Source organism: Neoarius graeffei, chromosome 10 (genome assembly GCF_027579695.1).
Source record: "Neoarius graeffei isolate fNeoGra1 chromosome 10, fNeoGra1.pri, whole genome shotgun sequence".
Lineage (NCBI taxonomy): Eukaryota > Metazoa > Chordata > Actinopteri > Siluriformes > Ariidae > Neoarius > Neoarius graeffei.
In genome coordinates this window covers 90,539,561-90,553,213 of record NC_083578.1, presented here as the reverse complement: position 1 = coordinate 90,553,213, position 13,653 = coordinate 90,539,561, and the positions used below count along the sequence as shown (strand labels likewise).

General features: G+C 42.2%; 1 protein-coding gene across 1 annotated transcript in view; it reads left to right on the top strand.

Annotated features, from left to right (window-relative positions):
* LOC132893568 (uncharacterized) overlaps positions 1-13,653 on the top strand; it is a 41,018-nt gene that overhangs the window by 9,085 nt on the left and 18,280 nt on the right. The window contains exons 3-7 of the mRNA XM_060932761.1: positions 370-641; positions 3,109-3,176; positions 3,314-3,462; positions 5,567-6,382; positions 8,779-8,843. Coding sequence (XP_060788744.1) covers positions 370-641; positions 3,109-3,176; positions 3,314-3,462; positions 5,567-6,382; positions 8,779-8,843 — 1,370 coding nt within the window. The remainder of the gene's footprint in view (positions 1-369; positions 642-3,108; positions 3,177-3,313; positions 3,463-5,566; positions 6,383-8,778; positions 8,844-13,653) is intronic.

The following is a 13,653-nucleotide window of genomic DNA, read 5'->3' as shown; positions in this document are numbered from 1 at the left end:
TTCATTGTGCTGCTCGCCCTACCATTTAACGATGAGCTTTGTGCTGCGATGCTTTTGGGAAACTCAGGCCTGATTGTTCAGAGTTGAGCAGCAGTGAAAGGAAACACCAGGAAAATTACAAGTTATTGAGACAGAAAGTATGATGCCATTCTTTAGTGAATTTAGAGTATAATTATTGCTGGCAGATTGCTGTCATTGCTGTGGTATAACAGGAATACAAGACTTCGGAGTGATCACAGTAATTCCACTTCGTCACACCATGTATATAAATTTGCAAGTGAAACATCTTGACACATACATGCAGAAGAAACTTTACGAAGAAAACCTATTTTTTCCATTTCTTGCTTTTCTTGCATCTTCTCTTTCCAGACTGTGAGCACTGCAGGTCCTTCTTTACCAATGAGTGTAATGTTCATGGTCCAGCTGTCTTTGTCCCTGACACTCCTGTTCCTATGGGAGTCGCTGACCGGGCCATACAAACCCTTCCACAAGGTCTAGAAGTTCGAGAGTCTAGTATTCCTGAGGCAGGCCTGGGTGTCTTCAATAAAGGTGAGATTATTCCAGTTGGTGTGCACTTTGGACCCTATGAGGGAGATCTGGTAGACAAAGAGGAAGCTATGAACAGTAACTACTCTTGGGTGGTGAGTTTGGATCTCAAAAAATATTATTTAATTCATATAGCATGCTTGGTTCTATTTGATGTAGAGTCAGATCCCTAATAAATAGCCCAGAGGCAAAAGTGGCGAGTTAAAAAAACAAACAAAAAAAAATTCCTGAAATGAGGAAGAAATTTGGAGAGAAACTACGAGGGTAAGTCAAAAAGTTCTAAGACAAATTGAAAAAAGTTTTTATTTATGAAAATAACAAAGCTGTTTCTCTACATATCCTCCATTTAAGTCTAAAAACTTCTGCACGCGGTGTTTCCATCTGAGAATTCTTTCTTTGTAGAATTCTGGGAGATGTCTTTCACACCTTTTGAAATTATAACATCTGTCTGAGAACTTTTTGACTTACCCTCATATGTGTGTCACCAGGATAGTGGATTTTTACCCCCAGAGTACAGCCATATATAGAAAAGGCAAACTTTACAAAATGTTTGGTAAAAGCATTTTATGTACGAGACTCTAAGAATAAGTGCAAGAAAGTCTTTATAATCACCGCAGCAAATTAATAGGAAATAGATTATCCACTAAATCAGGAATACAGGTCATGGGTAAAAATAATTTTTGGGTCAGGGCTTTTCACTCCGATTTCAGGCCTCATCATAGTACTGGAACAGCATTGGTTAAAGTAGTAAATGACCTACTATTGGCCTGTAATTCGGCTTCTGTCTACTTGTATGTATTGCTTGATCGCAATGCAGCTTGCATTACATTATTCTTATAGAATTCAAGAAGGGAACAACACAGGTCTCATCTGCCTGACTGTTATCAGTTTGCATACACAAAATTCCAAAAGGTTTTGTTGTTCTGCCAATACTTTTACAGTTTTCTCTCTATATATATGCTATCTCTGGGTGCAATTATTTTTAAACATGGTACTAATTTCACTGCTGTGCATATGACACACAGCTGTATGTTTCAGCCAAATCAGATGACAGACTCCTGCTAAATAAAGTTGAGTAATATGGAAAGGGCATTAACCACTGGATGCTGAGTAACTTGGTCCTACTCAATACTGACACCTCTTGATTGCCGTTAATGGTGCCAGTCTCTGATTTAAGGTTCATGTATATAGCGTTTCTAGAACAGCCCTTTTTCATTTAAGAAATATAAAGCAATTTATATAATGCAGAAAAACTAGTTCATGATTTTGTTACCTTGAGGACTCTTGGAATAACTTGCTAACTTTATGCATAAAGAAGCTCCAATCCTACTATATCCTATAACTTCTCAGAATTCTTCCTGTAAACATTCAGACGAGCGGCATGGTGGTGCAGTGGTTAGCAATGTCGCCTCACAGCAAGAAGGTTCCAGTTTCAAACCTCACGGCCGATGGGGAGCCTTTCTGTATGGAGTTTGCATGTTCTCCTCGTGTCTGCGTGGGTTTCTTCTGGGTGCTCTGGGTTCCCCACCATCTAAAGACATGCAGTTAGTTTAACTGGCTACTCTAAATTGCCCATAGGTGTGAATGTGTGTGAATGGTTGAAAGGAGAAAACCTCTATAATAATCCAGTAGGAGGCAACAGGAAACAGTACTGTAGTTCTTCCATAGCCTGGGCCCGCCCATCCTAAGCGTGACGCAACACGAGGGCCTGTTGCGAGCTTAGTCTGGCCAGGCAAGCTATCTACAGCTCTTCCAAGCTCCCGAAAAATCGGGAACCAATTAACTTTGAGCATCTCCAACGGCCCTGGGTAGAGGCGTGTTCAAGGCACTGACGTAGTAGAACTGCGACCGGAAGCCATAGATTGTTTACAGAATCTATGCCGGAAGCGCTTCATTCACGCTTCCGCATCTATTACGCATAGATGCTGTATTGAAAGCATTCAACAGGAAGTTCTCATTGAAAACGGAGCAAAGAGCAGCCCTGGAGGTATTTATTGAAAGGAAGGACATTTTCGCCTTGCTCCCGACCGGCTTCGGTAAGAGTTTAATCTACCAGTTAGCCCCGTCGCGTCACATACGTCAGAGGAAAGTGTGATGTGATTGGTTTAAGCTTCGTCACAGCCTTTTCTGGCTTCGACCAGTAGCAAACTGAGGCATTTCAGGGAGGCGGGTCAACCACGGGCTCTGGGAAATGGTTGGGCTTAATATCTTGGCCAGACCAATAGCTCCGAGAGCTTTGAAGTCGCGTTAGCCAGGCTAGTTCTCCCCTAGGCTTTGATGGCTGGAAGAAAAAGCCGTCAGAGCGGCCATGTCACTGCAGTGATATGCCAAATAGAGAGAAAATCATTAAGACTTTTCTGTGCTCATCCTAGAACATGATGCATCTCCTTTAAAATCTGGTTCCTCTCAAGGGTTCATCAGGGGGGTTTTCTTTGACACTCTTGCCTCTGGCTTGCGCAGTCAGGATCTAAATCTACATTTGAATTTCTGAAACAGTCTATTTTTAAAAGCACAATACAAATGGAATAGAATTGAATAATGTATGCTAGTATTTTCCCCCAGATATACAAATATAATCAAAGTGAGGAATACGTAGATGCCAAAAAAGAGACACATGCTAACTGGATGAGGTGAGGAGCACAAGCTAAAATCTTCTGATTATTGTGTATTTGTTTAGATTTTTAGCGTTGGTAGTATTTATTTATTTATTTATTTTTAAGCTGTTATTGATTTTACAGTTCCTTTTCTTTCTCCCTCCTTCTCTCAGGTATGTGAATTGTGCTCGTAATAATGAAGAGCAAAATCTTGTGGCATTCCAGTATCAAGGGAGAATTCTATATCGCTGCTGTCAAAACATTAAACCAGGACAGGAGCTCTTGGTGTGGTCTGAAGAGGAGCATGCTAAAGATTTTGACAGTATGTTTGACTGCCTCATTAAGAAGTAGTGTTCAGCTGATGATGGTGTAACTAAACATAGTCCTTTTATTTGGTCTTGGAAGGGATTTGGGGATTAAAAACATATAAAGTCTGGCCAGTGTTTGTCACCATAAGGTTGTTCCCCCCCCCACCCAAACCCCCACCCAAACCGAAATCAGGAACTACTTCGGGTGAGTCTTTAGCATGTGACATAGTATTGTTCCCTGGGCAGCTGCCTGAGATGGTGCCATTTTAATGAACCTTCAATTTCATGTGGAATCAGAGCTCAACATGCAGCCGGCTATGAAGGGGTAAAACTTGTCTTGGACGCAAAATGTGGTCGGGTTGAATTCCATTTCTATTTTATTGACACAATGTGCAAAACACGTTGGAAGCTATTTGTGTATCTGCAGACTGATCGAGATTAAACAAACAGTGATGCAGGGAGATTGTACACAGATGTACTCACAAAGGCTGCACCAGGGGTGGAGGGGCAAGGACACCATAAATTAACTCAAAGAACAAAATAGCCCTGAGGTCCACTGAGAGGTGGGATGGAAAATGGAACAATCAGGAATGATAAACCAGTAATGACTGATATGGCAATTACAAATGATCAGAGGATCCAGAGAGAATGCAGCTGTGGGTGGTCCAAAGTGAGGCCTACCTGGGCCTGTGAACCCACCAGGGGAAGGCAAATGTGTGGGATTAGCAACCATATGTAAGCTGCACAGCAGCAGCAGGTCAGACAAGGAGGAATCATAGCCAGGTTGAGTAGGATTGTGCTACTGATCCCACCATTGCAGTTGCTGTAAGAAAGGAAGAACTGTCTTCCCAGCAGGATTTGCAACAACGGCAGTCTGCAGTTATGAGAAGCATCACAAGCAGGGAACCCACAAGAAGAACATCAGAGAAGCCAATCCGGAAATCCAAAATCAAAAGGCCAAATGCCAGTGGCTGATATCATGGAGAAGCTTTGACCAGAGCCTTTACAACACCGTCCAGAACACACTAAGAGGCAATATAACGTCTAAACTGAACATCTTTCACATCATGTACAAGAAAAGCAAAGAGAGATTTGGAGAGATGCCTCAGAGGTGGATCATTCCCAAGAAGAGTTAGAGAGAAATGGCTGAAATTCTCCAGCTGGTACAGGAGTGATGCCTCTTATGGAAATCATGGAGGAAAGCCTAGGATCAGGAAAAGGAGAGCTTGAGGAACCAGATCAAAATAAAACTGGCACATGAGGTGAGCTGAAAGGATCCGGGAATGCAGAAGCTGCAGGGAGAAAGCAAGGGTTAGCATATTCTGGCACCCTTTCAGATACACCTGAGGCCTGCTGGAGGAGAAGAATCCTGGGACACTGCAGATCACTGAGCAGGAGCTGTAGGAAAACATCAAAGACCAGCTCAGTGGCAGTCAAAAAGAGAGCCCCCTTGGATCTCCAGGGCACATACCTCAGTGAGTCCAATCTGGAGTGGTGCTCTTACAGGCTGGGGGGTGGTGTGGTACCAGAGAGATTTACCCCCACTCCCCCCAGTGTAACATCAAAACCCATCAACCAGTTGGTGTTGAGATTGGTCTGTCTGAACCTAAAGTCCTTGCTGTGAATTTCCTGCAGGTTTTTAGAATTCTCCAGCTGTTGGTCTGCACGAGTCATGTGGTTACTGTCAGCTCTGTGGGGAGCATGAAGTTGGACAGCTCTCTTTGCCTTGCGCAAAATCTCCCATGAATGTTGACGGCTAAAATGATAACACTGATAATATCACAATGATAACATTTTAATAACTTTGCCTGTCAAAGTGACAGGTAAGGTAATTTTGGCACACTTCCTGCCCAGAAAACACATTTTCTTGGCGAAGGGTATTTGCGTTATTGGTTGTGCCACAACGTTGTCTTTAATGCAAGGTTTCAGTCTGTGTTCAGATTCCAAGGGAGGATGGATTACAGTTTTTAGCACTTCTGGTCCTCAGGCTCTTTTGTTCTTGTTTCTTCTTCTCTTCCTCTGTGTCTTATTAGTATTCATACTATTCCAAACATTATTTGATAACATTGTTGCATTTCACATATATACAATGTAACTTTTTTTTTTGCTTTGTTTCAGAAACGAACGGCATTCTTTTGCAAGTCATTTCTTACTCTCTGTATCCACTCTGCGAGAAATCTCAACTTTATGTACGCGGACGTATTAGGAGATGCCGGTATCACCAAGATGAGCGAACACAGGAATCCAGAGAGATTAAATGTGCAGAGAATCCAGTGGCCACAAGGAGCCCTGATGGTCGACATGTATCTGCTAGCCTTACTAAGTTTCACAGACGAATGCAGAAGGAAATTCACCAATGCTCAGAGTGTGAGAAGAGTTTTTTTCAATTAAGTCATCTCCGAGAACACCAGCGCATTCACACAGGGCAGAATCTGCATCACTGCTCACAGTGTGGGAAGAGTTTTAATCGAGTGCGTAATCTTCAAATACACCAGCGCATTCACACAGGCGAGAAGCCGTATCGCTGCTCCCAGTGTGGAACGAGTTTTTCTTCGTACACTACCCTCCGACGCCACCAGCGCATTCACACACAAGAAAAGCCGTATCACTGCTCACAGTGTGGGAAGAGTTTTAGTCGAGGGACTACTCTTCAACAACACCAGCGCATTCACACAGGAGAGAAACGCTATCACTGCTCACAGTGTGAGAAGAGTTTTAGTCGAGCAGGTACTCTTAAAGAACACCAACGTATTCACACAGGGGAGAAGCCTTATCAGTGCCCACAGTGTACAAGGAGCTTTACTCAGCAGGGGCATCTTCAACAACACCAGCGCATTCACACAGGCGAGAAGCCGTATTACTGCTCAGAGTGTGGGAAGAGTTTCAATAAGAGCAGTAATCTCAAAGTACACCAGCGCATTCACACAAGAGATTAAACATATTTGTATAAAACCAGTGTTTAGGATGTCTACAGATATTTACTTTTGCTAAAACGTTAAACTGACCCTCGGACTGTGGCATATGACAAATTGTGGATGTGTCATTTAGGTTTAATTTGGTAAAACACAGTTACTGGCAAACGCGTGAGATGTCTACATAATATTCATTACATTTTACATTAAAAACAACAAAAAAACAGGGCTTTCCCCAACGCACAGATACGCGGCGCTCCGTCGCACTGTGTGGTGTTAGTGCCGTGCTATCACTTGCACACCAAAAATAAAAAAATCAGTACCATAAATTGAACAATGCAGAGTACTTTCTGCACCTAAATATATCCTGTTCTCGTCTGAAAATGAGCAATAACTACAGAAATAAGATATTGTAATATATCGGTCTAGACTATCCTGCTACTCAACCCAGAAGTGAAAATAAAGGGATTCACTGTGTGCACTGACTACCATTCACAACCGTACATAAAGCCACCTTTGAGGTGCTGGTCGCTTGATGGCGCTGTTGCTCAATTTGACCTCGATTGTGTTCCTGGAACCCTGGAATTGGAAAATGAAGAGGCGTGCTATGAAGTGTTTTCATTTCAAATCTAATTTTGTCTTTTCAATTTTGCTCCTTGCATATTTGACAAGGGGCGGCACGGTGGTGTAGTGGTTAGCGCTGTCGCCTCACAGCAAGAAGGTCCTGGGTTCGAGCCCCGGGGCCGGCGAGGGCCTTTCTGTGCGGAGTTTGCATGTTCTCCCCGTGTCCGCGTGGGTTTCCTCCGGGTGCTCCGGTTTCCCCCACAGTCCAAAGACATGCAGGTTAGGTTAACTGGTGACTCTAAATTGACTGTAGGTGTGAATGTGAGTGTGAATGGTTGTCTGTGTCTATGTGTCAGCCCTGTGATGACCTGGCGACTTGTCCAGGGTGTACCCCGCCTTTCGCCCGTAGTCAGCTGGGATAGGATCCAGCTTGCCTGCGACCCTGTAGAAGGATAAAGCGGCTAGAGATAATGAGATGAGATGAGATATTTGACAAGGTAAAAAACAAAGTTTAATAGTGTTGAATTGTGCCTAAATCAGCCCTAGATGTCACCAGAATGCAAGATTTGAAGTCTCTAATTTCAAAGTTTTCTGGTGGAGCATGGCCCTGGGCCCGAACCCTATAGCAACCTTTAGGGCCTTCCAGGTCGGGCCAGCCCTTACGGGCTCTGCATCAGTAGCACCGATCTGATAATTTTTTCTGGGGAAAGCCCTGCTTCAATGAAATACAAAGCAGTCAAATTTCATTAATGTGATATGCTAGATAGCCAAAAGTTTGTAGACACCCGAGTATCACGTCCATATGGACTTGAACCCCAGTTTGTTTGCTGTAATGGTCTCTATTGGGAATGGTTTCCATTAGATTTCATATCATGACTTCAGCAAGTTGCAGATCAGACAGTGATGCTTGGTGAAAAGGCCTGGCTTTAATTTACAATTCATCTCCGTTATTTCATACAGTTTCAGCCAGTTGGGTTCTTGCAGGCCAGTCGGGTTCTTGCAGGCTTGTCAAGTTCTGCCACACCAAACATGGCACACGATTTCTTCATAGACCTCACTTTGTGCAGGGCAACATCATCATTGCTGAATCATGATAATCAAGCTGAAACAAACTAATGCTGAAAATCAAAGGCACATAATTCTCTAATTTGGGCCCAAGCACCGTAGGTGCAAGAACCCTATTGGATCCGTAAGAAGGTTTTTTTTTCTTCAAGACTTGACCATTTTTGAGGTGGTTCCAATGGGCAAAAACTTGTGAAATTTAGCACACACGTCAGTGTTGGTGACAGCTACTCCAGGAAAGAGCTTTGGCCCAGTGACTCTATAGTGCCACCATTTGTAATTGAGTCTTGTGCCTAGCATATAGTTTCATGTACACACACCAAACTTGGTACACGAGGGCGTCCCTAAGAAACACATTTATAACGTATTGATTTCACCACACCCAACAGGAAGGGAGTTGTTTTGGATTTTGTGCGTTTAGACACCTGTTACATTTTGAAATACTGTTTATCAGTTTCAGTCAGATTTGGTAGACATGAGCTGTTGCTGATGTTAAATTGTGAAGGGATTTTTGATACGTTGCACGGCATTCAAATATCAACACAATTTCTCTCACCAGGCACACAGGAAGTGACACATTTTCCATGCATTGCTTGATAAGGCTCAAAGTTCACATTATTGGTTATGTTGGTTATCATTACATCCACATGTTGTGGCAGCTCTGATCTCAAACATTTCCCAAGGAGACCAAGCGGAATAATAATCAGAATAGATAGCTTAGACCTAAGAGTGTTAAGCAAACATTGTATTTAGTTACCTTGGTTAATTGTGGTGTTAATTTGTGATTATCAGGGATTAACTTTGACAAACTGTTCCTGATCTGTCTCGAGCTTTACACTAAACTCTCCACTGCTCAGGTAACAGCACAACTCGTATGAGTTGCACCTGTTTCAGTTTATATATGAAATCATCGATATTCTTCACAAGTATGATAGTAATGCATCACAAACCAGCTTATGAAGTTTAAATTACACTAAATATTTCGACATTAAGCTTTATGACTTTACAAACCAAAACTGAGTTCTGCCTCTATACCCCGTCTTCCTTCCACAAAAAATGGTTAAAACTCAGGACCTTTACTACACACAGCTAAAGTAACTGTACATGCAAAACTGGATAATTTATCACATGCATACAGAATTTAGTCTGCATGATGTAAGCATGGCTGAGAATCTGAATGTTTGATATGCGAAATGATGTAATGAATATAGTGTGTTGTGGCACATGAGGCATGCTGGTTCATTCCACATTCACTCATGAAGTGATTGAATTTGAGCAACATGATTGACACCTGAACTGTATCCTTGTAGTTGAGCCACAAAAACTGATATTTCCAATGTTTAAGTCTCTTGACTTTTTTCCACGTGTAAAGGCGATGTCTGAAAATGGAATGTTACCTGCATTTTACCATTATACATGGAAGTAAGAAAAACGGGACAGATGCATACAACCCCAATTCTAAAAAGTTGGGACGCTGTGTAAACTGCAAAACCAGAAGGCGATAATTTGCAAATCGTGGAAACCCAATATCAAAAATAGTACAAAGACAACATATTAAATGTTGAAACTGAGAAATTGTATTGCTTTTTGAAAAATATAATTTTGCTCATTTTGAATTTGATGTCTGCAACATGTTTCAAAAAAAGTTGGGACAGGGGTGTGTTTACCACCGTGTTGCATCACTTCTACTTTTAACGACATTCTGTAAACGTTTGGGAACTGAGGAGACCAATTGCTGTAGTTTTGAAAGAGAAATATTGTCACATTCTTGCCTGATATACAATTTCAGCTGCTCAAAAGTTTGGGGTCTCCTATGTTGTATTTTGCACTTCATAATGCGCCAAATGCTGTAAATGGGAGACAGGTGTGGACTGCAGCAGGCCAGTTTAGCACTCGGACTTTTTTACTACAGAGTCATGCAGTATTAATATGTGCAGAAAGTGGTTTGGCGTTGTCTTGGTGAAAGAAGGAAGGCCTTCCCTGAAAAACATTTTGTCTGGATGGCAGCATATTGCTCTGAAATGTGTATATATCATTCAGCATTAATGAGGCCTTCCCAGATGTACAAGCTACCCATGTCATTTGCACTAATGCCCCCTCATACCATCACAGATGCTGGCTTAACAAGCCGGATGGACCCTCTCCTCTTTAGCCTGCAGGATGTGGTGTCCATGATTTCTTATGGTTAGATTCCCCTTCACTGAGACTGAAGGGCCCAGCCCAGGCCACCATTTACTGTCCATGTATTTTTTGCCTTTCTACTACCCTTTCTTTCTACGATACAACCGCTCCTACCTAAGAGTTGGGGAATTATTTCCTGTTTTTCCAAGATTGTGATACATGATTTTATCACTGAGATCAATTCAGTTCAGTGTGATTTCACTGAGAGGCTGAGTTCACTCATAATATCTACATGGTATGTGTCTGGTCCTTGATCACTCCTAAAATGTAGACGTATCTGTTATCAGGTTATAATGTCTTCGTCCTGTAGTTTTAAGTCTTTGTGTTTTTCTTTTCATGTTTTTCTCGTGTCTAAAGACTTGGGTTTTATTATCTAGTAAAGTGCTTTTTGTACGAACACATCAGCATAGTGTCCATATAAAAGCTAACTGTAGCCACCTTTTTGTTTCGACAGATTTGATACTGTGTGAACTGCTGTTTACTCAGGGTTTTTTTTTCTCTTTTTTCTACACAATAAACTTTTTCTCACCTGATTCTTCTGTCATCTTACTTCTGGTGAAGCTGTAGTATTTTTGCATCCAGAAAAATTTACAATGCAGTCTTTAACATGAAGTGGTTGCCACTCAGAACTCCAGGCCAGGTTCTCTGAGTTCTTTGCTATTTTTAACAATTTAAGTTGTTTATTTGAAGGTGTGGTCTGCACTCACACGGCAAGTTCCACATGTCCACATACTTTTGGCTATATATATCACTATCTTTCTGGAATGGATCAATATATATGGGATTACCAGAGCTAATCTTTACAGGGTGAATTTACTTCTGCTACAGCAACAACAATGCAGTGATGTAAAGAAAAATGGAATAATATCACCTAACATTAGCAAGACGTGCTATCGGTGATAACTTTACCAAGTTTCACCTCGCCACAGTTTGATCATTTTGAAATAATACATGCATTACCAGTTGACTCAGTGTCATGCCACACGTCATTAATGATACATGTAGCACGAAATTTGACAAAATGGCGGCGGAATCTTGGCTTCATTTCTATAGAATGGTAGAGAATGGAGCCAAGCCATCCATGTTTTGGTTTATTAATTACTTACTTACTTACAGGCATTATTCTGGACACATCTTTAAAGAGCAAGCGATTCCATTCACACACGTGCTTTATTAGTGAGGAATGATTGTGCATAGCAAGTTTATTAACCTTTAATAAAGTGACATGTAAAACAATGTTCATAACTTACACATACAATAGTGATTATATGACATGATATGACTTTCATTTGAAAAGAGGACTTTGGACCACTGAGCAACAGTCCAGTTCTTTCTCTCCTTAGCCCAGGTAAGACACTTCTGACATTGTCTCTGGCTCAGGAGTAGCTTGATATTAGGAATGCGAAAGTTGTATCCCCTTTCTTGAAGATGTCTGTTCGTGATGGGTCTTGATACACTGACACCAGCCTCAGTCCACTCTTTGTGAAGCTCTCCCAAGTTCTTGAATCAACTTTTCTTGACAATCCTCTCAAGACTGCGGCCATCCCTGTTGCTTGTGCACCTTTTTCAGCCACCCTTTTCAGCAATGACCTTTTGTGGCTTACCCTCCTTGTGGAGGGCATCAGTGATCATCTTCTGGACAACAGTCAAGTCAGCAGTCTTCCCCATGATTGTGGTTGTGTGTACTGAACTAGACCGAGAGATACACTGTGTTCATACTGTTTTACTCAAACTCGAAATGAAATATTCTAATATTTTGAGATGGGTTTTTTTATGTTTTTGTACTGTATGCCATACTGATTAAAATTAAAATAGAAAAATGCTTGAAACATTTTAGTTTGTGTAATGAGTCTATAATATATAACGTTTTCACTTTCTTAAATAACTAATGGAAAATATTGAACTTTTTCACAATATTCTAATTTTTTGAGATGCACTAGTATAGTGAGAATTGTAAGTTTTGAACACCTGTTTGCTATTTATGGCCTGTAGGCCTCACTGACCTGAGCTCATACAACTCATTTTTGAGTAAAAAAAAAAATGTATGAATTATGTTGACTCCAACAAATAGTTGGATTAAAACCAATATTGTGCTATTCTTCAAGGACTACTCTGTGTCAACATTTAACAAAGACCGTTGAAAAGGTTTTTAAATGCTTGTGGCTGCACCTATGATGACGGTCCTACATGGTGCACAGTAAACCTTTTTTTTAATTTAAGCCTTTTTTTTATTATTCATCACATGCACACTTCAAGCACAGTGAAATTCATCCTCTGCATTTAACTCATCTGAAACAATGAACACATGCGCACACTCAGAGCAGTGGGCAGCCACACCAGAGCGCCCAGGGGGCAGTCAGGGGTTTGGTGCCTCGCTCAAGGGCACCTCAGCCCAAGGCCGCCCCACGTCAACCTAACTGCATGTCTTTGGACTGTGGGGGAAACCGGAGCACCCAGAGGAAACCCACACAGACACGGGGAGAACATGCAAACTCCACTCAGAAAGGCCCTCGCCGGCCACTGGGCTTGAACCCGGAACCTTCTTGCTGTGAGGCGACCGTGCTAACCACTACACCACCGTGCCGCCGAAGACAGTAGAACCCCTTGGCAAGAAAATCCTGGTAATTAACGGCACAGCTAAGCTGAGACAGCTGCAGGGAGTCTCTTGTTGCAAGGAGCCAGAACTGCTGCCGAGTTGACGGACAGAACTGCCATTTGCCTGTAACTCTAGGTAGGGAGGCAAAAGGGTACTATCACTTACCCAAGATGAACCCTCAGATTAGTGGAGGGAAGGAGTCGTCTTACTTCTCCATTCTAGACCAGCTCCAAGCAAGGTCTAGCCACTGCCCTTAAATACTGGCACAAAATAACATCTTTTGTGTTCCTGGTCAAAAATGACCGGTATGATTTTATTAGTAATAAAGAAACGGCATAGTGCGCCATGGACAGGCGGATTGGGGTGGCATCAGCAGTGATGTGGGTGTTGTACCAGTCTGTCGTGGTGAAGAGGGAGCTGAGCCGGAAGGCAAACAGCCTCAGGTTTATTATATCGTTTGGTCATTGTGCTGACACAGAATGAACTGTTAGCAAGGTCTGAACAAAGCTTTATGTACCAGCACTGCAAGAAAAGTTTTGTGTACTGTTGAAACATTGCAACTTTTTTCGTGAGTGCCAGCAAATGCGACCCTCACGGGAGTAATATTTTTATTGGGAAAAGGTCCTGTGGGGGTAGCCATGAGAGACAATGGGGGGGGGGGGGCTGTGTCCATCTGATGAATGGGCATGCCTGCTCAATTTTACACACTTACGGTAGTTTTTTGACCAGGAACACCATCTGTGTACTAAAATTAAATAATATGCTCAATTTAGGGTGGCACGGTGGTGTAGTGGTTAGCGCTGTCGCCTCACAGCAAGAAGGTCCTGGGTTCGAGCCCCGGGGCCGGCGAGGGCCTTTCTGTGTGGAGTTTGCATGTTCTCCCCGTGTCC